Source organism: Alligator mississippiensis, chromosome 2 (genome assembly GCF_030867095.1).
Source record: "Alligator mississippiensis isolate rAllMis1 chromosome 2, rAllMis1, whole genome shotgun sequence".
Taxonomy (NCBI): Eukaryota; Metazoa; Chordata; order Crocodylia; family Alligatoridae; genus Alligator; species Alligator mississippiensis.
Genome location: NC_081825.1, coordinates 102,715,592 through 102,740,695, shown reverse-complemented (window position 1 = coordinate 102,740,695; position 25,104 = coordinate 102,715,592). Strand labels below are relative to the sequence as shown.

The 25,104-nt window shown below is 50.9% G+C and overlaps 1 protein-coding gene across 1 annotated transcript; it reads left to right on the top strand.

Annotated features, from left to right (window-relative positions):
* The first annotated feature begins 772 nt into the window (after positions 1 to 772).
* LOC102564784 (protein maestro) lies at positions 773 to 25,104 on the top strand. Its single transcript, XM_059722030.1, has 11 exons — positions 773 to 1,115; positions 2,921 to 3,075; positions 4,422 to 4,544; positions 4,746 to 4,857; positions 5,416 to 5,562; positions 5,871 to 6,050; positions 6,643 to 6,795; positions 7,228 to 7,362; positions 8,518 to 13,779; positions 17,826 to 18,007; positions 19,641 to 25,104. Exons 1-9 carry the CDS (start codon positions 1,020 to 1,022, stop codon positions 8,560 to 8,562), a joined length of 1,146 nt encoding a protein of 381 aa, XP_059578013.1. The 5' UTR covers positions 773 to 1,019; the 3' UTR covers positions 8,563 to 13,779; positions 17,826 to 18,007; positions 19,641 to 25,104.

The window sequence follows — 25,104 nt, the reverse complement described above, 5'->3', positions numbered from 1 at the left end:
AGCATCGATTGCTCGAGAGCTTCTACTCCTTGCCACAGGGGGCAAATCCAGGGGCTTGAGAACACGGAGGTTGATGGGACCCAGGGTAGGGTTTGCCCATGAAGGACTCTACCAGAGCAATCACTCTCCTGCAGTTCCCTGCACACTTGGGAGGTTTCTGTTGCCAGAGGAAACCTCTGTGCACTTTGCCCTTCTATGAAGCCCAGTCCTGTACTGTGCTGTGCTGAGCACATCCCTGAGGTGCTGAGCACCCTCCATGCCCCTTATGGCTGTTTCGGCAGGAACTGGTCATGCACAACTTCCAGACATGCCAGCATGGTATGTACTAGAGCGCAGGGCCTGTGACCTTGGGATCACAGGAGGTGACGGTGCGGATGCAGCAGTTTCGAAAGACTTGATGCCCAGGGAGGCAACTAGGACTCTTCTTGTTTGCCTCCCACCTTCAGGAAATCCTGAGACCTCCCAGGACAACGTGTGGTGTCAGCACCTGCTGCTGAAGGTACAGGATGGCTCTCAGAGCTGCTGTTGCAGCCAGCCAGACTGGGTAGGGCTGTCTGCGAAGGGAGGGTTCCCTCATGCCTCAGGGAAATGAGGTGATGAAAGTCAATAACCCAGCAAGAGTCCAACTTGGAAGGTTTGCCAGTGTCCTTGAGTTTGGATTGGCATCCAGAGCTGTCCATTTGGGATCCTCCAGCCTTTCCGTACAGTCTTTGAGCTCAAGAAATGGAAGGAGATGAGGCCTTGTTTGGGGGCTTCTGCAATTCCCAGGTGTGAAGGGCCTGACCCTCCTTTGGGAAGTGTGAAAAGAAGCCCCCCTAGCAAGAATGGGGAGAGGGTTGTAGCAGCTCTGATGCCGCTGCACCTCTGACCCCACTGAAGTCACTCCGACCTCGAACATCACCCTTGGACCATGCTGCTCATGACACTGCACATGGTTCCTGCATGGAGCCACGGTTCTGTTTTAGACATCATTACAGCACTTTTTCCTCCTTATTTTCATTCCAGACCAGTCCAGGACAATGGAAGCAGCAGAGGAGGAGCTGAGAGGTCTCCGGGAGGAGCTCAAAGCTGCCAGTCCTGAGGCTGTGCTGACATCATCCTGCGAAATGGCGAAGGTCAGTGACTCAGGAAGCTGGTGTGGAAACTCTGGGAGCTGGGCATCCTTCATTGTCCATTCTTTTGCTCACACATGGTTTGTCTCTTTCTTTGGAGTGCATGGGGGAGGCATTTGGGACACATATTGTTCACCCACTGTTTGCTGCTCTTTGCCCATGTCCGTGTAGAAAGAATAAGTCAGAGCAAGATTAGAAAGTCTGGTAGATAGTTCTGTCCCTGCACAGAAGAACAAACCTTTGTCAGTACAGCATCCAAGTGACAGCCTCAGCCAGGACTTGGTCTCCTTGTGTGCCCGTTTTAACTTATCCTGGGGTGCAGCTTGGCTGTGTTTGTGTTGTGTTGTCTAATGATGCTCTCTCCGTTGAAGACCGGTGGAACGTTCAAACCCAGGACTCACCTCTTGCACATGCACCAAGTCGCCGTAGGGCACAAGCTGATGCACACCACCACTCTTTAATATCAGTCTTGAATTCTGGGGTTCAGTGCAATTTCCCTTCTTTCTATTTGTTTCCAGGTCATTGGCAAATTCTTGCCCTCCAACCAGGCCCTTGATTTGGTGGGGACAATAATGGATGGCATGCTTTCTGCCAGCCCCATGTGTGCCACAGCAGCAGGCCACTGGTTCTGTGCAATCCTGAGGGAGAATGGAGATGCCCTTCTCAATGAAGTAAAATTGAAGCTGAGGAGGCTTTCTGCATTTGCCTTATGCTTTTCAAGCACTGCTTTCATGTGGAGTGAACAGCAATCTTAGTGTTGATCCCTGGACATGAAGCAAGTTCCATTTCCCTTACTAGCCAGAGATGGGGAAGAGCAGATCAGCTGCAGCCAAGAGAGAGAGCACAGAAAGGCAAGATGGGAATTCAGTGACCTAGGTTATCGATAAGAGTTTTCAGCCCCAGAGGGTTTGGAAACATAGACTGTGGGGCAAATACAGCAGGAGAGGGCAACAAGGAGTCTGAGGTACCTGGCTGTGGCTGGGCTGGAACACCATGCTTAGGCATGAGGAACGGATGCACATTTCCCTCAGTGCCATACCATGCAGAGGGTCCACAGCAAGACAGGAGCTAGAGATGGTTCTGTATCCTCAGGCATTTCCCAGCCTTGGTAGAGGCTATGTGAAATGCTCTTTCCATGCTGCTCCTCTCTGCAGGGTTGGGAACAGGGCGCAGGAAAGAATGTATGCTAGAGATACTGCAGCCTCCGCCCTCTCCCTGTTCTGGATGGGACTGGCTATGGGCAGCTGGACCTACTGTCCCGCAGGCCTGGCCATGTGCAGAATAGGGAGGTGCAGTTAGTAACGAGGAGTGTGAATTCCAGTGTGCAGTTCCAGCAGAGCTGGTCTCACCTGGAAAAGTTGCAGTTACAATCATCTTGTTTGCGGTGCCAGGGCTTCTTACAGGGGCTTTGACATTGGTGGTGCTTGTTGGCCCCCAGCTGAGCATCCACACAGCAGAAGGTCAAAATTAGCTTCTTAAAACCACCCCCAGATGTTGATATTTGTTGGGGTGTTTGTGTGAGCATGTCAGGCAGAAATGGGTCCCGGGCAGACATGCAATTAGATTAGAGGGTGTGTGGGCTGGTTGGTGTCTGCCCACATGTCGTGGTGTCCACTTTCACCCCAAGTAGGGGCATAGGGACATGCTCACTTCTTAGGATCAGCTGGAGGCAGCAGTGTCTGGACACTGGTCCCTTAAAGGAAGGAATTTCTAAGATGGCAGCAAAATGCCAAACTGCAGGAGGGATTGGTTTGGATTGTGCTGGCTGAATGAGAAAGGGACCCTTGTTCTTGCTCTTTTCTCTCCAGGTGCCAGACATCCTGGGCACCATCTTTATTCGGATGCCAACAATGCAGGAGAGGTCCATGCGAGGCTTCCTGTTAGAAGGCGTTGGCATTCTTGCCGTGTTATACCTAGAGGCAGTGATCACCAGCCTCCTTGCCAAGCCTCTGCCAATGGACAGGTACTTGCTACTCCCTACCTCTTGTGCCTGGTGGCCACGCACATCCCATAGCCTGGCAAAGCCAATAGTTTCAAGTCAGCTGCAGATCCTTTGGGCTGACTTGGTAAGAGTCAATGTCCTAGTGCGTATGGGTAGGAAATACCAGGCTCGTGCCTAACAGCATTGGCAGATGACATCTCTGTGCCCCAACCCCGTCCTAGACCAGGAGAGCCCTTGGCCTTTGCTTCAGTGTCCTATTGCTTCATGACATCACAGGAGCATCTGCAGCTCATGTGTAATTTGTGTTAAATTACAGTGACACCTCTGAGCTCTGGAGGGCCTTGGGGTGGGATGATTTCTCCACCCTCCATATACTCGGTTTGCTTCTGAAGAAGATCCAGTATCCAGCTGGCACGGAGGGTAGCTCATCTGAGGGCACCACAGCCCTGGGACCTCTCGCAGTAAGTGACAGCCCAGGCCCAGCTCTGTCCGTTCCCCCTTGAGGGCTAGAGTCCTCATTCTCAAGAGCTCCAGGTAGGATGCCAGGTCATGGGGCAGGGGTTTAGGTTGTAGCTGTGTTGGTCTAAGGACATAGGCAGACAAGGTTCCTTGGGTGAATTCGATATCTTTTATTAGACCAACCCAAACAGTTGGAGAATAGTTATTAAGCAAGCTTTCGGGTTCAAAAACCCTTCGTCAGGTAAGGAAGTTTCAGCAGTTGGTGTGTGCTCTTCCTGGATGGAATGAAAAGTAAAGAAGCCAGGGTCTGGGCTGGGGAGTCAGTTGCCAGGCAGATTATAATGTATCAAAAATCCAATGTCTGTGTTTAGTCCATGATCTCTAGTATCCAGGAGGTTGATGAAATGGAGCTCATAGGCTTGTCTCTGGGAAGTGTTGTGTAAGTTTCCCTTGAGGATCAGGACTGAGAGATTGGAAAGAGAGTGGCCCTCCTGTGAGAAATGTGCCCCCACCGGTAATTGGGCAGTTGTTGTTTGGTGTCCCCTACCAACCAGCACACGCTGGGCTCCCAGTGCTTGGGACCTGGGCATGTGACGTCTGCATGCTCCCATGCTCTACATGTGGCCTTTGTCCTTGTAGGGAGAGAAAAATGGCTGCCCAGTTCTTTCCGTAGTGCATTCGGCTTGGGAGAGCCTCCGTGCGTCCCGTCTGGCTTCCAGCATTGATTTGTGCAAGGCCTTGCCCTCCCTGTCGGGATTGCAAGGCGTGAGAAATCGGTCTGATCTGAGTTCCTTGCCTTGCGCAGCAAGTGTCTGAGGAACAGGCCCCCGAGTGACAGGGCGTTTTGGTTCTGCTCTGGCCGCAGCATCTTGTTACAGTCTGTAAATCTGTAAATCTTGTCTCCCCAGGCTTTCTATGGAGACCCTGGCCTGCGCTATATCAAAGGGCCTTGGGGAGAGAGAGGCTGCAGAGCTCTGCATAGCAGGAACCTGGCCACTACTTGAGAGCCCTCAGACACACCAGCTGGCAAGGTAAGAGAGGCAGGCTGGATTGCATCTGTGCTCTAGGCTGTGGGACGAGTGGTGGAGGGCAACTTTCTGTGCTGAACATGCAGGGTTGCGTGGGGCTGGAGACCTAGAGCTTGTGCTCCAAGCGATGAGAGCTGCCGCCTCAGAGCAAATGAGTGTTGGCAGCGCCCAGCCGATCTCAGAACTAGTGGTTTTCTCTTGCAGGGCTCTGCTCCCACTGGGAATAATAACGCCCCAATTTATAGGGCAGGTCCTAAAGTGGGCCAGTTCCCCAACGGAAAATCTCCATGTGACTGGTACAGCCTTCATCAGCCAGGTAAGGCCCCATAGAGAACGAGCAGTTTGATGGACAGGCGGCTGTTTGCTGTGCTCTTTCCCTGGGGAGTCCCCTGGTCCCCTTCCTAGGAGGGAGGATCACTGGAGGCAGATGAGAGGTTTCTCTTCTGTCCTGGCCCCTGCATCGCCACTTCTCCCATATGAGAAGGAGAGGCAGACAAGGCTTGCCTTACTGACCTGCCTCTACTGAGCCCTCATCCTAGCCAGCAGCTCTGAGTTTGGTCCTAACTCCTGCATCTTCTATACCCACCCAGCATCCCAGGTAGACACTGCTCTAAAGCAAGCAATGTCCCCATCTACTTGCATTGGCATCATCTCTCCTGCTTAGACTAAGCCCCTGCTTTCATGAGTTGCCTGGCTCTAAGGAGACAAACCTCCCCATGTCCAACAGGAGTGCGCCATGTGCTGAGGCTCTTCCTCGCGGTGATCTGTGGGATTGTGCTCTGGCATGAGTTACTTTTCTGCTGCAGGGCTGGGCTGTTGGGAATGACTGTGCTGGATCTCACGAACACATTGATTTATTTTATTTTTTTTTCAGCTTGTGTGTGACCCGGTCATTGAAGAGCAGAAGCTCCTGAAGGCAGTCCTTTTTTTACTTCACCAGCGAGCCAGGGACCCAAATAACCTTGTCCAACAAATGGCAGCCAGAGGACTAGGCAACATCATGTACAGTGCCCCTGAGCAGGTGAGGTTGGAATCCCCCTGCACGCTCTAGAACGCAGCTCGGCTGTAGAGACCAAACAGTGAGGCAGGGCTGAAGGGACTAGAAGTGTATGCAGTTTTGCTGTCTCTCCCCCTCTGGTGTCTCTGGAGACAGTTGGGTGTAACAAGTGTAATTTTGGTGTAGAAGCGGGTGCCTTGTGTCTCACAGGCATACGGGAATGGAGCCATGGTGTCATGGTCAGATGAGGTCCCAAGTGCTCTGTGAATGGGAAAGCCCAGAGGTGAGGGGCGTAAGCACTGATCGGTGTGTCATGTCTTGTGTTTTTACAGCTGAAAAAACACCAGAAGGCCATCCTGGAGACCCTGTTCCAGGCATCATTCGTGCCTTCCAGGGCTGAGATCATGGAGGAGGGCATGTGGGCACTCACCTGCATCTTTAAACATCTAGGGACGGATGCAGGGTCCCTGGTTGAGGATGCAGTTGTGCACGTCAGGTCCTTTTTTAACCATGTGAGTGAGCAGCAGCATTCCCCACCCCCATTCCAGTGCTCTTCATTTGGGGCCGTTTCAGAGGTGGGAGATGCACTTGCTGCCCATTGTTCCAGCCCAAGCTGGAAGATGTTGAGCTCTATGAAAGAGATGAGTTTTCAGGAGGAAAAGCAAGTGAAGAGAACAGGATGACAGATGGGCCCTTGTAGACAGGAAGGGACGCTCAGGAGACCAGGCGAGGCTGCGGCTGGGGTCATGGGGCTCTGTAGGGCTCTGGGGCTCTTCTCTGTCGTGTTGATTCTCCTGAGTCGGAAGCAGAGCTGGGCAGAGACAAGCGACCGCAGGGGCCGGGGGATGTGGTTTTGCTGGGATTAAGGATTGGAGCCCCTAGTGCCCGCACGTTCAGGGAACGAGGCTCGCTGCTGCTCCCTGAGCTCTGCTGAGTGCCCTGGAGCCCAGGCAGCCCACCTGGAGCCAGGACCTGCCAGAGCCCACCTCCTGGCACACCACCTGGCAGGCTGGAAGCCAAAGGCTCCTCCCGTCAGGAGCTGTGCCAGGCACATGAGAGAGAGAGAGGCTTGGTTGTGAGCACACTGGGGTTTCTCGGTCACAGGACAACGACGGTCTTTGTGCTGTGGCTTTCTCGTTCTTCGGTGCCCTGGCAGGCTGCATGAGGAAAAGGCAAGCCTTTTATAAAAGGCAGGTGAGGCAGAGCCTGGAAACACTCCTGCTTCATCTGGAGGACCCCAACCCGCAGGTGGCCAAGGTAAGAACCGGTGACAGTGATTTCCTCAGCCCCGCCAGGTCTCCTCAGTCCAGCCCCATGGGCACTCTGCCCTTCCTGCGTCCAGTGGTGACCATCCCCTTCCTGCTGAGGTGGCTTCATGCAGGCACCTCCTTGAGCTCGGGGCTGCCCCCCAGGTCCAGGGCAGGTTGCACACCTGACCCCCTGTGCATGCAGGAAATCTCCCTGCATGGCTTTACTGCGGGGAAGATGGGTGTTGTCTGCAGGTGCCATGTGAAAGGCAGGAGAAGTCCTCCCTTTGCTCACAGCCACTCCTTTATGCCTAGTGCTAGTCACCTCCTGGCCAGGCCATCCTGTTCCTGGCCTGGGCACAGTCCTGGGTCAAGAGGCAACCCTTGGCCTCAGCTCAGCAGTCAGCAGGGAGTACACACCTGATGTGACCATGTTTTTCAGGAGTGCAGAACAACGCTGGGCCTGTGCTGCCCTTACCTGAGCTTAAGGAGGGTCCAGGCCGCCCTGGCCTTTCATATCCAGGGGTCAGAGCAGGGGAAGCAGGAACAGCTGCTGCGGGACATCTGCAGGCATTTGGTGAGTGAGTTTGTGAGTGGCAGGAGGTGACTGAGGTCAGGGCTCATAGGATGGAGGGAGGGAACTGGGGCACAGTGGAAATAACTGCAGGGCTCGGGTCTAGGACCAGGAGGCACGGGACAGGCCATGATTGCTCCTTCTAGTCCCTTGGTGTTCCCGTTTCCTCCTGATCAGTACCAGCGTGTGGTGTGAGAGCACTTCTCACCAGAGGGAGCTCACGTGTCCTTGGTTCTCTCCAGGCCAGAGAGAAACCTGCTTTTTTGGAGGGTCTCTGCCAGGCAGGCCAGGGACACTACTCAAGCCCATGGCCAGAAATTCAGATGGTGGCCATCAAATTTACAGGTGAGAGAGGATGCCTGGTCCCTTTTCATTCTCCCGTTCACCCCCAAGAGGAATGGTAAAGCTGTTGGTGAGCAGGATCAGGCTGTTAATCAGCCTGTGCCTCAGGTTCCCCTGAAAGGATTTGGAAAGGATGATGCTCCCAGCATTGCAAGGCTGGTGTTGAGAGGGATTCAACCGGACAGTAAGGCTGGGGGTTGTGGCAGACAAGACCTGTGCTGTAATTCAGTAGTTCTGAGCGATGGAGACGTGTCTGGGACATGGTCACCCAGCACAGCTCACAATTGCTTAGCGCCAGTTGATGGCGAAGGCAGATGGGAAGGGGCACGGGCGTCTTGGGCCACTGAGTGCAGGGACCTGGTCCTGGGAGCAGTCCTGTCAGAGAGATCCCTGCACGACCTTATTGAGCCCATCTTGAAGCTCCTTCGGCTTCTCTTCCTCCTGGGAAGGAGGCTGTATCCGCCTGCATGTCCAACCCAGCTTGTCAGGGAAGGCTGGGTCCTTGCTCGGCCTGGCCCTGCGCTCAGGGTGCAGAGAGGCTCTTGGTGCCCTTTACACCCCTAGTCCAGCCCAGGGAAAGAGGCAGGTTTCTGTGGATTACCAGAGATGTTGGGAGCAGCTCGTGTGTAGACTGCCCTTTTCTTCCTGGCTCCCAGCCCTTTACTCAGATAATGAGACCCAACAGTGAACGTGTTGGGCACAACCCACCTGTGATGGCAAACACAGCACAGGGGAGCCAAAGACCAGCCTCTGGGCTGAGTTTTCCTTGTGTCCTGACCATGGGAGGCTGATCTGTTCTCCCTGTTGTGTGTTTAGGCATCCTTATGGAATATGCTGCCCCCAGGAGTGGTGGACAGATAAAGGTTGTGCACCTGCTGAGCTGTAAGTAAGAAATCCAGCCCCTGCACTTCCCTCCTGGAGCCCAGAAGGAGCTGAGAAGCTGCAGGGATCGACCCCTTCCTGTGCTTTGGAGCCCAGTGCATCTGCTCTGCCCTGAGTTTAACCTAAGAGAGCCTTGCTCCGAGCAGGCAGCTCACATTCCCCTGGAGCAGCAGGGTGCAGCACGGAGGAGCTTAATCTGTGCATCTCCTGACTGTCCTGCCCAGGCCTCATCCTCAGTTGGTTTCCTAGGGTCCCTCAGGTTGGGGAAAGTTGTAGCCAGTGCCACTGGATGCCACTGCCAATCCTCCCCTGGGCAGCCTGTCTGTCAGGTCCCTTCATCAGGTGCAGACCAACATGAACCAGGCCTGTTCCACACCAGGTCTGAGTGGCCAGTCACATCCCCTTGGCAATGGCAACTCTTGAGAAGCTTTCTGGTGGGAAAGGCAGGAGAACCTTGTCAGTGGAAGCTGTTGAGAATGTCAGCCTTCCTCCATGAGCAGGAAAGCTGCTCACTGCCCAGCAGAACTGGCATCTCCTGTCAGCTGGGAATGCAGGAAGCTCCCAAAGGAGAAGCCACAGCCATGTCTGTGGGGGAGAGTTTCTGTAGCTTGGGACCCAGAGAGACCACAAGTCTGGGGCTGTTCAAGATGCTGGTGATCAGATGGTGGGAGCAACACTGCATCCATTGTGCACTGCCCACCCGCACATCATGCCAGAGCCCCGTTCCCCAGGGATGGCCTTGCTCTGGCACTGCCAGCATGTGTGACCAGTGTTCCCCGGAGGTGGAAGTGTCTATTCACTAATGTCTCCCTCTTTCCTTCCTGCTCTGCAAACTCTGGGACAGGACACCTCCCAGGAAGTCCAAGATGTGGCCACTCAGGTTGCAGAAGCCATTTTTAAAAGCCCTTGGGGCAGCACATTGGAAGAGGAGGAAAACCATGGGCATAACCACAAGGAGGGGCTCTGTCGGGCAGACAGGCTAGGAACAGATGTTCGAGGAAGTTAGGGGGAGGATAGATAAGGTCAAAAATGGCCACCTGATCTAACTGAACTTCTGTACAGTTCCCAGCACAGCCCTGGGGTTTGCAAAACCCAGCCACTGGCCTCAGCCCTGGGGCTGCTCATTTCTTAGCCCCCACCCCCCTGACACCAGGTTAGTTTTAGCCCTCTAACCCTTGTCCCCTATGCCACTGCTCGTGGACCATCCAGCCACCCTAGACTACCAAACCCTAGACAGCGGCAGTGGGGCAGAGAGCCCAGCCTGCAGTAGCATCCTGCCTCTGCCCTGCAGACAAATCTGGGGTGCATGTGCCCCCTGGGCCTCTCCCAAGGTTTGCACAGTGGCAGGAGCCCCCCTGCACCTGCTGGATGAGCCTCCTGGGCTCTGAGCATCCCACAGATCTAGTCATCACTGGTGAGGCTTCACCTACAGTCCTACATCCAGTTTTGGGCCCTGCACTTCAAGAAAGATGTGGACAAATTAGAAAGAGTTCAGCAAAGAGCAACTAAAATGATTAGAAGTCTGACAGATATAACTTACTAGGGAAGGCTGAAAGAACTAAGATTGTTTAGTCTGGAGAAGAGAAGACTGAGGTGGGATTTGATAATGATCTTTTAATACCTGAAGGATGGTTATAAAGATGATGGATTTAGAGTATTCTCAGTAGCTGCAGGAGAAAAGACTAGGAGCAATCATCCCCTTAAAATTCACGTGCAGTGACAGGGGAGCTCCCACACACAGACTATGCCTGTGAACTTTCCCAGGGTTAGAGTCTTTCAGGTTGGATAGAGACTACGCAGCAATGACAACTCCGGTGATTTCATTGCAAGTCTTGTGATTATTTGGTGATTTTCTTAAAGCCCAGTTCCCAATAGCCTATGATTAGGTGAATAAGCTTTCATTTGAAAGCACAGGGCCAAATGGAGGTGGCACAGTGCCTGATCCAGCCTGCGCTCCTCATTAGGCCACAACACCAAAAAGCTGAGCATGACTGATGAGGAAGGCAGGGCAGGGAAGCACCTTGGAGACTAACCATTAATAGAAGCCAAGACACACAGTTGTAGTTCAGTTTCCAACCAGGATGGGGAAGGGCGCAGCATGCACATTGACTAGAACAGCAGCAGAGCTTGCAAGCTGGAAGCATGGGTGACTTCTGCTTTAAGGAAGCACCCCAAAGTACTTCTTGAATAAGAAGTAGTATTGTTTGCAGTGGTTATACAATTCCACACGTGTACACACACGTTTTACCTTCTAAAATATAAGAGAGCAGAGCCACCAGACCAGAAAAACAAGGCTCAGAAGTGGAAAAGGCCGGCAAGGGTTTCTAGGCAGGATGTTCCTTATCGGAGCAGGCTGCTGGCTCTAGTTCAGAAACCTGGGGATCTACTAGCCCACCAGCTCCTGCATCTTTGCACGCTGAGGTGTGTGTACACGGGAGGTAAAAGGCATTCGGGAGCTCGATTGCTTCCTCTTAGAGAGAGAGAGAGACGCACACACACGCACACACTGAGGTGCACAAATGCACACTTGGCATGGCGAGCTGAAATGCGACTGCAGGCAGGCTGATAGCTCTGCAGCCTGGTACGGGGCAACCAGCGCAGACCAGAGTCGAAGCAGCAAGAAGTTTGCGTCCTTCAGAAGTGCTTCACCTGGGCTGGGGAACCAATGCCTGAGCTCGCGTTCCAGCTTGCAGAGTTACTCATGACGAAGGCTCTGATCTTTTGGACCATATGTTCCCAGTTGCGTAAGTTCTGGCTTTTGCTTCCTTTCAACCAGAGGCTTTGCTGACCTTTATTGTTCTGCTGTAGCAGGATTAGCCGAGCAAGGCTGGGTCCCACAGAACAGGTGGCAGGCACTTGGCTTGCTTGGAATGAGACCCAGGTAGTTAGCTCCTCTCCAGACTGGTTTTTGAGCTCTCTGCAGACAGGGTTATTTGCTAGCTGGTTGTTTCCATGGGGTCCTTGGAGTGCCCTGTGCTGTACAGATTCATAAAGAGATGCCTTGATCCCTGCCTCTGTCTTCTGGAGCTCCTGTGGGCTTGATCCCAAGCCTGTCAAAGTCAATGAAAGACTGCGACTGGCTTCATTAGGCTTTAGATTTGAGCCCAGGGAAGCAGGGAAATGTAGGAAAAGGGGCAAGAGAAAACACTTGGGGTGGGAGGGGCTTTCAGACTGGGGAACATTTGGGACTGCACCCTGCTCACATGGGCTCCTCCGATACCCACGTTTCCACGGCTTTGTGATACAGCAGTGCCCTAGCCAGGATCGCTGTGCTAGACCCTGCATGGATCGCTGTGCTAGACCCTGCTGACACGCTTGGCACGGGGCAGAATGGCAGTGCCAGCCAGGGCAGAATTTGCTTGGTCCACTTCCAGGGATATGACAGCAATGTGCTCAACTCAAATAACCTGGCAATCAGGACTCAGAGCTGGATCCAGACCTTGTGCCTGGATTCCCTTCACACATGCAGTGGTCTTGACGATGGCAGGACCCTACTGACACAGAGGTAGCTGGGGGTTAGGCATGAGAGAGGAGGCAGGGCAGGAACTGTTGTGTGTTAGTCCTGGCTCTGCCACAAACTCTGTGATTTTAAGCCAGTCAAAAACCTCCTCTGAGCCTCAGTTTCCTTGTCTGTAGAATGGGTTTACTGCTAATCGGCCACCATACAGGGGTTTATGTAGGCCAAATGGTTCCAAATCACTCACCAATTCTGAAGGCCTGACAATTTAAAGGCCTATTTTTTTCACACATGCAGAAAGTCCCCAATGTAGCCAAACTTGAGTGGGGAGGGGATTGGGGAAAAGCTCTGGATGATCAACTTATCTTAAAATGGTGGGCACATTGAATGTCTAGAACCAAGACACCTGGGATTACTGGCTGCTTTTGAAAATGTTGTCTTGCTAAGACTGGCTTTCAGCTCTTCCAACTCTAAAAACATCCTGCCCCCCGCCCATATTTAGGAATGGTCCAGCGTATATTCTGGCTACTTCTGTATAGATGGAAGGGAAAAGAAATTAAAATGGTATTGGGAATACAAAAGAAAAAACAGTGATCTGCTCTAGATTTAAAGAAAACCCTCTCCATCTCAAATGCTCTCATTTCTTTTAGGAGGTGCCTATAACAGACCAATTTAAAAAAAGTACAAGACTTGTTTTAAAAAACAAGTAGGGATTTTGGGGAGCCCAGCTTGAGAGGTTTTAAAGAAGCTGATTTTCAGCTTGTGCTCAGTAAGTGCCCTCTGAAAATTAGGCCTCTCTAAAATGGCTCAAGTTTGGGGACCCAAAATCACCAATTACTTGTCAAAATACAAGCCACTGCATCTAGAGGACCAGTGGAGGCATACTGTGTAAGTAATGCATCTCTGAGGAAGACAGACAAACACCAGGGCCAAGATCGGCAACACTGACTGCAATCCAGAATCTCAGGCAAACAAATAAGCCGACGGAAAACTTTGCATTGTGTGTTTGCATGAGGGTAACCACAAGACAGGAGCCAAAAGGCATGGAAACATTTGTCTCTGAGCACTGTTCAAAGCCTAGAAGCTCATGCCTACATTATTCTCTGTTGATGCGCGGAGGCAGAGCCGAGTTTTCTGAGCATGTTCACAAGGGAGAACTGAGTTCCGTGGCTGCGAAGCCGAGGCTGGAGAAATCTCTGAGCCTGGGGAAGTCACCAGAATACACAAGGGCAGGGAATTATCTGTCTTCATGCAGACACTCTCAGGCCAGAGTCCATTTTCAGGCTGTTCAGTGATTCCTCTGAGTGACACTCTCTATATAATCACCCTGTATTCAGCATTATAGACATGCTTCTCTCAGCAACAGAAGTTCATTGGCCTCAGCCCCTGGCCTAATGCTAATCCAGAGCCAAACCCCTGATCCTCAGCTCATCTCCAGTTAGCTGCCTGTAAGTAAGAAAATCTCTAGTCCTTGCTCATGAACCCACTGATACATACTGCATCCATGCCTGGGACAGCCTTTGACACCTGTGTCAAAGCTGGAAACCCCTGGGTTGTGGCATGGAGCCTGCATTTTAGTACTAGCTCCTTTTTTCCCCTAGGCTGTCTGACTGCAGAGAGATCGCCACTTCTGCTTCTCAAAAATGCAGAGTTTTTTCTACAAACTTCGAGAACATTCTGAAGTGGGGAACTGAAGATGAGATACCACCGGGCACAGTGTACAATGTCCACTATAAACAGTACGTAGGGTTTGTGTCTTCTTTGGTGACTTGTTTGAATAGGTTGTGAGATCAGTGCTTCCTGAGAAAAAAGAGCCAACCTAGAAAAGCAGGCTTGGCTGCTAATTGCTGTTGCTTTACTGCCACCAACACGGCTGTTTGGAACAGGACCCAAGCAAAAGAACAGGGTCTTGGAGTTATCTCAGCTGGAAGGTGACCTTACGTTAAGAAGAGTCACTAAGCTGCTCTGGAGACCAAAGTATCGCCCCACTGACATGGGCAATGGGCTGGGAGCTAGCAGCCTGGGGTTTCAGTCCCAGGCCCTGTTCTGCCACTCACCTGTGCCCCTTCTCTCTGTATCTCAGTTGCCTTATTAGTAAAATGCAAATAATACTAGTGACCTGCCTTTAATGAGTGATTTGAGGCACAGAGATGAGGAATGGACTGTAACAAGTAAAACATTATTTCAGGATGGGAGATAGTTGGAAAACCTGGGCAAAGGCATGATTTCAGCAATATCCAGAAATTTGGCTTTATGAAACTGTGTAGTCCTTTTTCAGCCAATCCTAATGGGCACATATTGTCTGCCCAGAAGGGTTTAACCATGCACTCAGGAGGGATGTTTGAGAGTCAGATTTGAAACAGGGCAAATAGTTCTATACCAGCTGCACACACAGGGACTTTGCATTATTGTCAGTTTTCCTGCATGCCTGCTTTCTGCTCCCAGAGGAGAGCTCATGTTTCTGCCCCCTTGGAACATGATATGCCATGCCTTCTCCAGCCCAGCAAGGGAGACTCCCTTGGCCTAACAGAGCTAGCAAAGAACTCCAGGGGAAGTGGTTCTTTGACAAGAAGACTCCTTCAAGGGACATCTGTTGCTTCCTGTAAGCCTTGAGAGTCCCAAGGATTCACAGGACCCAAATATGGAGTCTTTCCTTTGCTTGAAATGCATTTTCTCAAGTTAGCTGCATGGGGGCTTTCCTTGGTGCTGCTGAACGTTTTGAGCTGCAGAATCAGGCCCAAGATGGATCCTGCCATTGGCTGAGAGACTCTGTTCATTGCTTTATGTCCTGGGTAGATGGATTTGATCAGAAGCCCAGTACGAATCTTCTCCAGTGGCTTCTGTGCATTTGCATAAATGGCAACAGCAAATTTCAACATGACAATTTGGGGTAAAATTAGAAACAGGGCACAGGAGTCCTGGCTTCTTAGGAAATCTTAGGATCTTAGCCTGGTGGGATTATGGAGAGACCCCAGGAGGGTGTTGGTTCCTGCTGTACAGCCGTCCTTTCCTGTAAGCACTCCAAAACAATCTCCCGCCTGCCCATGTTCTGGGATGAGAACCACACACTGCTCCTTTGCTAATGTCATTGCCCCCCCCATATGCAGAAAAAACAGCAACCCCTGGGCTCTGAGAGCTACAGCTGCTTTACCTGGGTTACATTTCAGGTCTGCCATCCCAAAAGCAGAGGTAGACAGAGCTATGAGGGACCTAAAAGCTAGGGACAGACATTCAAAAAGCCTGTATCTGAATTGATTCAATCTTTGCAGGTTAACCTAACCTGACTAGGCTGAATCAGTATGTAACTACAGACATCCCCTCCAGACTGAGAAAGTGCAGGCCCATGCCTGTAGTGGCTCAGGCTAGAAGCCAGAGGGTGCTTGAGCAGCCCTCCCTTCACTTCCACAGGTCTGAGCTGAGGGGGTGTGTGGCCAGGCCAAGGCAGGATGCTCTGATTAGGGAGGGCTTCCCCCAAGACACCTCCCTTCGGACCAGCCCAGCAGGGAATTGATAACATAGTGTTTATCAGCCCATTAAGAAAACAACAGAGGAACATTACCAGCCACCTGTTTGGTTCTGCCTTTGTCCCGTCTGCCGCAACATGGACTGTAGCTAGCATGTGGTCTGCTAGCTAATGCTGAGGGGTGTCTGTGTAAGGCAGAGGGGATGGGAGATCCCTGCTTAGCAGGGAGTGGTGGGGGGAGGGGGGAAGCTGCAGACAGGGAGAAGTGTGGAGGGGCCAGCCTTGCTGTGGAGCAGAGAGCCCCGCCCAGCCCAGAGAGCATGCCAGGATGCTGGGGGAGTCTGGTTTAACTTAAACCAGCCAAGGGTCTGGGACAGACACTGTATAAACCAGGTTAACCCAAATCAGTTGTCTGATACTACATTCAACCAGGTTTATCTCAAACTGGTTTCAGCCATTTTCAAACTGGTTTATGTTCACTGAACATCTGTTCTGTTCAAGGTTTAAACCAGTTTCTGATCACTTGCACTGGTTTATGTGTAATGTGTGTCCCTAGCCTTAATGCAGACTGGGGCCAGTCCATGGGCTCTGTTGAGAAGCTCCTCAACCTGGCAATCTACAGGAGACACTCCTTGCTCTGGGATCAGCTTTTGCTGACACTTCCGCTAGGGGGATGCAAAGTAGTCTGTAGAGTGGGTCTGCCAGCTGGGATCAGGACTGCCCAGCTCCCATCAGCTCACCCACCTTTTGCATGGATTACCAGAACCTAGCAAACCTGCTGCTTATGCTTGTGAGCATATATTTGGGTCCCAGATGCATTGTGGGCAGGTTGCAAACATCTAGGGAGATGTGTACACTGCTTACAGTCCTTCTATGGCTAAGGGAACAATGAGGGTTTTCTGTTTTCTTTTGTTTCAGAAACACAGACAGTTCAAAAAAAGAAATTTATTTGCAGATCAGTCTGAAACATTTTTTTCTGGCTTGTCTCACTGAAGTGAAAACCAAGAAAATATTGTTTTGGTGCAGATAAAAGAATCTCTTTTTCAGGCATTTTTAGCTTTCTTTTTAAAAATTAAATTTAGCTAAAATGAATCTGGAAATACTGTAAATGAAATACCAAATTGTTTCATTTAAAAAATGTGGAAGCAACCTGTTTCTAAAAAGCACTTAACTTGCTGCAAACATTTATTTTCCTTTTTTTTAACTCTTGGCCCAAGTCGGCACTGTCTGAATATAAAGGTGACCAAACGCCAGTCCACATGCCAGACCAATGTAAAGCACGAGAGCAAGTTATGCTTGGGGTGTGAAAACCTCAAGATCACAATGCTGACAGGCGCGTGGTCAGATGGCCTCAAGCAAATCAGAGGCTACATGAAGCGTGTGACTGCAAGGCCAGCAGTCAGGGCTCATGACTGAAAATCAGCAGCAAGTTCTAATTGGCTCACTAGTTTATAAAAGGGACAGAACTCCAGAGCTTAGGGGGGGGATCCACGCATCAGTTTGGAGAGGCCTGATCACCCTTTCCAGGATCCCACATCCCCTAGGTCGAATGTATACTCAATACCCGAACATAGTGAGCTCTCGTGTGGCAGTTATTGTTGCTGTTGTCGTTATTGCAATCGCTCTCTGACTGTAACATCGCAAACAGTTGTTAAAGAGTTTTCTGTCTTCCTACATAAGTTGTAAGTAAAACTTCATTTTACCATACCATCTTCAATTGGGTCAGTGTCCCTTTCGTCCCCGGCCTGGTCGTACTGGAGGGGTGGCTATTCACCCGCCGCAGTTTACCACAGGCACCAATAGCAAAGAGTTTCAGTGTAACGCAACTGCAGTTTTTGGTAAATGAAGTATTCACTTTGAAAAACACTGCCTAGTTCAATACCTTTGCCTCAACGAAGTATGTGAGCTACCTGTATTTACTGTTGCCTTTGTGTTATTGGTGACTTGTAAAAGCAAAAGGCTCCACTGTAGGTAGAAGATCTAAGCAAAGTTACTGGCTTTCATCAGAATCTGAAAAAAAGGACTTTTAAAAGACCCAGGAATTGTCGCAAATGTGCATACTGATTCATTCATAGACGGTTAAAAACCACTTTCAGTCTGGAATCTGTCATCTGGGTCCTGGATTGGCTACTGACTTTGGGGGGAGTCATTTCCTTCCTGTGCCTCAGTTTCTCCATCTGTATAACGGCAGAGCTGGAAATGACACTTCACAGGCAGAGTATGTTCATGCTTATAAAACTCAGTTCTTAAATATTTAGGAACTATATATGGTGGATTGAAAGTATATGGCGGATTAAAAGCATGCACTGTGTCTTTTCTAAGGTACGTGGAGAAAAAATGGCTTACCAAAACCGAGTGCCAGAACATCTCACAGCCCTTTTGTAAGCTCACACGTGAGACAGAAGACTTCACTGAGTACTACTACAGCAGAGCGCGGGCCGTGGCACTGAATGGCTACTCCTCGGACTGGTTCTGCTCCCAGAGATTTAAATCCGAACAGCATAGTAAGTGGCTCTGCGGATCCATTGACGCTTGCAGGCTCTGTCCTGCTGCCATTTGCACTGATATCCGTGTTGCAAGCCCAGACACATCTACAGGAACAAGGTTGTCAGCTTTTCAACCCTGAAGGGGACTCTGCTGCTGGAGATGGGGGGAAGGAGGGTGCTGGGAGTATGAGAAGGTGCTGGGGCCTGCTCTGAAATTTCTGGCCAGAGTGATGCTGGAGAAAGGACATTTGTGGCCTGTTCTGAAGGAATAGAGCAGTGGTTCCCAAACTAGAGATCACATTGTCGTGGAAACACACGCAGCATACTTTTGGGTCAGGTCAGCAGAAGCTTTTATTCAAAAGAAACTACAGCTGTAGGGGGAGTTCCAAAGTGACATGGATTTCCCCAGCACTTGGAAGGGGTCCCCCCCCAAGAGCAAAATCAGGAGGCTCATATACTTTTTAACAGTCACTTACAACTCACATGATCATATAGTGAAATTAGCATGAAAAGCGGCTATAATATTACTTCATTATTTCTTTGCTGTAATCAGGATGGGAACTGATGGGGGAGGCGAGGTTAGTTCACAAACCTCCTTCTTGCACCTGGAAATCTACTTTGTACATACTTTTTGCTACCTTCAGGCAGTTGCAGAAGAGTTACAAAGAACAAACACTTGCCCTTATCTGTTCTACTGTACAGAGCCAGCAATTCTCCACAAAGCGGTTATGTCATAACTAAAATAATCAAAGTTTAAGGCATATATTTTTTCTGATTCCACAACATGCCCAAATAAGTCCTGAAATGCTATTGGAAAAATCAGGCTATACCACATGGCGTGGTTGTAAACCTAGGATTGGGGTCACATACCCAGAAAGTTTGGGAACAGTTGGGAGAGGGCAACTATGAGGGACAACAAAGAAGACCTTGATGGGGAGCCAGCAGCAACCAGTGATCTGCCCCTGGAGGCTGTGAGATTACAGAACTCTTGGTGGTTAGGATCAGCAGCCAGACTTATGCTACACGCTTCATGTGCCAAACCCCAGAGTGCATCTCTGTCACGGATGTGCAGTTTCACCTTGGGCAAGTGCCACAGTGTCTCCATGCCTCAGTTCTCCTTTTCATAAAATTGGGAGAATAATGACTGGTTCATGGAGGCATTTGAACACAATGCTTGTGAAGAAGACTGAGAGCCTTCCACAAACACATAAAAGAGCCCATGATAGCCTTAATTATTAAAATATTCCTTTCGCTGAAGCACAACACAGATGAATTTACACTGTATCTCAAGGTCATTCACTTGACTTTTTAAGGCTTGTGGTATCAAAGAGCTAATGGAGGCTGCTTTCAAATTATATGGTCATGAGCTGAATTCAACCTGACTGTAACTGCTGGGTGTAACAGCTGCACTTCCTTAACCAGAAACATAAAATGCAGTCAACTCCTTTGTGGGACAGAGCCACAGGCAAGGCTGGTTTAGGAGTTAGCTACACGGGCCAAAGTGTGAAAGCCACACAGGGGTCTCAAGTCCATCTGGGATATCTAGATGGTACAACGTTAGCCAAAAATAATGATACTCACCAAATAGATGTGTCAGTAACTCATCACCTTCAGTCTCATTAAATTATTTTTCCTGCTTTATCATTTCCAGGTAATATTGGGGCACCAGAAATGAAGTATATTCCTAATGTTCGATCCATAAAGTTTCTCATTCAGCCTCCCTACACATTACTCAAAGATGAAGATGACCACCAGCTAATTGCTGAGGACAGCTATAGCCTTGTAAATTCAAACAAGCACTGAACCTCGCTAACCTCATCACCAGAAACCAACTTCCTACAGCCCAAAATACACTGAATGGATCCAGGTCATGCCATGACCTGATGACCTCCACCCCAGAGTGCTGAGGGAATTAGCAGAGGTCATTGTGAGACCCCTGGCATGGTTTTACGAGCACTCGTGGTGCTCTGGCGAGGTGCTGGAGGACTGGAAAAGGGCCAATGTGGTCCCCATTTCCAAAAAGGAGGAAGGAGGACCCAGGGAACTACAGGCCAGTCAGTCTTACCTCAATCCTGGGTAAGCTTTTTGAGAGAGTTATCCTGGCGTATGTCCATGAGGGGCCAGGAGGGGAGGGTTACGCTTAGGGGCAATCAACACAGGTTCATTAGAAGCAGGTCCTGTCAGACCAACCTGGTGGCCTTCTATGACCAGGTCACAAAATCCTTAGACGCAGGGGTAGCAGTGGATGCAGTCTTTCTGGACTTTAGGAAGGCCTTTGACACTGTCTCTCACCCCATTCTCATTAAAAAACTAGGGGACGGTGGCGTCGACACCTACACCCTCAAACGGGCCACTAGTTGGCTGGAGGGCCGCACCCAGAGAGTGGTGGTGGACGGGTCATTTTCGACCTGGAGGGATGTGGGCAATGGGGTCCCCCAGGGCTCAGTTCTTGGGCTCATACTGTTCAACATCTTCATCAGCAACTTGGACGAGGGGGTAAAAAGCACCCTGTTCAAATTCACAGATGACACTAAGATGTGGGGGGATGTGGGCATGCTAGAAGGGAGGAATAGGCTGCAATCAGACCTAGACAGGTTACAGAGGTGGGCGGATGAGAACAGGATGGGTTTCAACACTGACAAGGGTACTGCACCTGGGGAGCAAGAACCAGCAGCATAGCTACAGGCTGGGGAACTCCCTTCTTGTCAGCACAGAGGCAGAAAAGGATCTTGGAGTCACTATTGATTCCAAGATGAACATGGGCCGCCAACGTGGGGACGCAGTCAGGAAGGCTAACCGCATCTTGTCATGCATCTGCAGATGCATCTCAAGCAGGTCCAAGGAGGTGATCCTCCCCCTGTATGCGACATTGGTAAGGCTGCAGTTGGAGTACTGCGTCCAGTTCTGGGCACTGCACTTCAGGAGGCATGTAGACAACATGGAGAGGGTCCAGAGGAGAGCCACTCGCATAATCAGGAGTCAGCAGGGCAGGCCCTACGAGGAGAGGCTAAAGGACCTGAACCTGTTCAGTCAACACAAGAGAAGGCTGATGGGGGATCTAGTGGCCGTTTAAAAACTAGTCAGGGGGGACCAGCAGGCATTGGGGGAGATCCTGTTCCCCCGAGCACTACCAGGAGTGACAAGAAATAATAATCACAAGTTGGCAGAGGGTAGATTCAGGCTAGACATCAGGAGGTGCAACTTCACTGTCAGGGCGGCTAGGATCTGGAACCAACTTCCAAGAGAAGTGGTGCTGGCTCCTACCCTGGGAGTCTTTAAGAGGAGGCTGGATGAACACCTCACTGGGGTCGTTTGACCCCAGTACTCTTTCCTGTCATGGCAGGGGTTGGACTTGATGATCTGCTCCGGTCCCTTCCAACCCTACCAACTATGAAACTATGACAAGACGCACAAAACCTGCCAACAATATCTTCAGTGTGGCGATATCTTCACAATACAATCCATATCTTGTGCCCTGGTGGAAAACACGTGGAGACACCAAGCAACAACTGCGCACCAGAATCAGCACACACCGAAAATCTGTCAAAGACAATAACAGAACACAACCTGTCTCTAGTCGCTCAGGCCTGATCTTCAAAGGGAATTTACAAACCACTTTTCACAGATGAGCCTATGAACTGCACTTATCAACCTCCTAGGTACTGAGATTCATGGACCCAATATAGACATTGGAATTGTGACACACTACAACCTGCCAGCCATCTAACTCCCCAGATACTTCTCCACTTTTACCTGCACTGCTACATTGCCCTTCCTCCCCCACCCCAGCCTGTCCCTCACCCCGTGACGCCTCTATTTCCATTTTCACCAACTGGCTTTCTTGCCTGCATTGCATGCCAGCCTCTGGCTTCTTTACTACTCCTTCAATCCAGGAACAGCACACTCACCAACTGCAGGTGCTTCCTCAGCTTGATAGAGGGTTTTTCAACCCTAAAGTTGAATTCCTAGGCAGCTAAGCTGAGCTCACCTGGAGCCTCACAGTTCCACTGCAACCAGCAAGCCTCAGATCTGTCAAAGACATGCCAGGTCTGGGCTTTCCCCAGCCAGGACTGTGTGTGCATGTGGTGGCTAGAGGTTATGGCACCTCTTACCCACCTTTCACCAGGGGGATCCTCAGTCCTGGCATTTCCTGGGGCTGCTGCACCGCCAGCAGTCCCACCAGGCCTCCTGACCCTGGCAGAATGAAGTTTTAGTGGTCATGCCTAGGACCTGGGACCTCCTCCTTCCCCATAGTCCCAGCCCATACCTCCAAGTTGATCCTGGCATGGAAGCTCAGCAGGGATATGTTCTTCCCCTGCTCACTGGTGATGCAGTGAGTGCCCACTCCAACTCTGAGAGCGGGCCATTAAATGGTTTTTGAAAAATCAAAAAAGGAAATAGGTGTGGACGCAGTGAGGAGGGTGGTATTCACTCCATCTGCACCTGGAGCTTGGGGAGTTTCAGCAGTGGGAGGTTCACCTTCAGGGACACCATCTGCTCCACAAAACCAGGATCCAAGCAAGTGCAGTTGGGTGTCACTACATCCCTATGCTGAACACCCTCTCACTCGGAATACTGGTCAGTAGACACGACAGGTGTTCCTGAGCAACCATGGCCAGATCTGGCCACATCTGGCTGCAGCTTGCCCAGTAGGCCAAGGGGTTGCACAGCAGTGGTTCCACATCCTTGGTGAGATAGGCAGCCACCAAGGTCTGAGTGCTACCTGCCTGAGAGTGGGGTCTGGTGCCTCTGGACCCTACCATAGAAGCCATGACCATGGCCCACATTGGCAGTGCCTGTGGTGGAGGAGACTGGCTGGTGGATGGTGTGCTAGCCTGGGACAGTGGATCTCCCTCTTCCACACCCCTCTGCCTCCACCATTCTGCCTCCCTGACTCTCTTCACCAGCACCTCCATCCACTGATTCAGGCTGTGGCTGCTGCATACACTGTCCTTCACCCTCAGGTCACACATGGCAGCCAGCACGTGGACCATACTGGACTGCAAGGGTTCAAGCTATTTCATGATGCCCTCCTTCAGCCACCTCACCAGTGCCTGGACATCTGGTGAAAGTGGCTTGCCCCAGCCAGGAACATTGATTCCCTGGAAGCTCTCCATTTGGCTCTGAAGTTCCCTTACTATGGGAATCACCTAGCTAAGGAGGGCATCGGCAGAGCTGAGGGTCTCAGTGGCCTTGATGAAGGGCTTGAGGACCACCAAGATTTGGGAGATGGCATCCCACTCAGCTGTATTAAGGGGGCCGTTGATCCCAATCTCCCTGAGCAAGGCTATCTCATGGATGGCCTTCTGTTGCTCCACCAGCCTCTCAAGCATCATGTATGTGGAATTCCACCGCGTCTCCACAACCTGCATGATTTTCAGCTACCGGATGTTCAGCTCTGCTTGTTTGTCCTGCAGCATCTTGTCCCCCTTGATTTTCCAGTGGAAGTAGCCTGCCACCTTCCTACATTTGTAAATGAGCTTGCTGGTGGTGCTGGCAGCTCTGTCTTCCTCTAAGGCATCCCTGACAATGAGGTGGAATTTGTGTGCTACACAGTGGATGCCAACAAAGTTGGCATTATGGACTGCCTTGACCATATTGGCCCTATTGTCAGTGACCACAAACCCATGGGTGAGCTTTCCCTGCCCAATGAGCCACCCCTGCACCAAGTGGTTCATGGCCCCTATGATCTCTGTTGCCATGTGGGACTCCCATCACCTTGGCTTGAAGGAGAGCCCACTGATGACCTGACTGGTCGCACCAGTGCCCTGTGAGGGAGAGATAGGCGTGACCTCCATTCTGGCTGTTCCAGATGTCTGAGGTGAGGTATAAGGCCACCTGTGGACCTGCCTTGCACAGCTCCTCCCTCAAGTACTCCCTGCATGCCTCATACAGGGAGGGCATCACCATCCTGCTAAAGGTGATGTGGGCAGCCATTTGGAATGACAGGGGTGCAAGCAACATGAGCCACCTGATTTCTGGCTGCTCAACTAAGGAGAAGGACTGGCCATCCGGAGCAAGTATCTCCCCAGTGCTCTGGGTGATCTCACTTGCTGTTGCAATGTGCCCCCCTTTCTGTCCACCTTTCCCCCACTGTTCCAGGATGGCCTACCTGTGCTTTGGGGGGATGAGGGCTTTGGAGTGAGAGGGGGATTTCCCTTTGGGCATGCCCCTGCTGGTGCCAGGATGAGGAGGAGAAAGGGCAAGGGGGTGGTGCCTGTGGAGATGCATCAGCATCCCCATGGTGCTCATGTCTTTTGTTCCCTTGCCCTGGCTGGTTTTGGCTCAGCATTTCAGGCAGATAGTGTATGTGGGGTTATCTGCCAGCTCAAAATGATCCCAGCCCACACTACCCCCTCCCTTCTGGTGTGCGAGTGCATGTGTGGATGCTGAAATGTCCCGCTTCTCAGCAGGAAGAGTCACAGCAACAGGAGCGGACTCAGCTGAGCTGCTTGCTTCCACAACCTTTACCTCAGCCTCCTCTGAAGTGCCTTCTGGAGAAGGAGATCTGGCTCTAGGGGAAACTTGAGGGGTGTGGAGCACAAACTCAGATGATTCCCCCTCCTTCCCCAGAATTTCCCTTGCTAGGGCACTCAGATCCAGCTCCAGCTCTTCCTCTGGCCCTGGAAGGCTCCGTATGGGAAATGAAAGTGGGGGTCAAGGAGACTGTCATGCTGGTGCTGCTTCTTCTAGTCATGGTGGGGGGTGGACAGGTGTTATGCATGGTGCTCTTGGAGGGGATACAGACTTAGGCACAGGCAGTGGCACTGCTCCCCTCTCCTGCCTGTAGAACTGGAAGCCTCATCACTGCTAATTGTAGGAAAGAGGCTGTGTCTCAGTTTTCAGGGAGGAACTTATACCTCTTCCTCTACCCCCTCTTCCACCCCTCCCTGAAGGCTTGCCAGCTGCCTTTCCAACACACTTCATGGTGTGTTTCATAGTGTCTTGTCTTTATAAAAATATATAAAAGTATGTGTGCTTTCCAGTATGAATTTTATATTATAATATGCAAGATATAAATGTATAAAATATATAAATGTATGTGCCTTCCTATATAAATTCTATATTATAATATCCAAGATATAAATGTATAAAAATAAAAATATATAAATGTG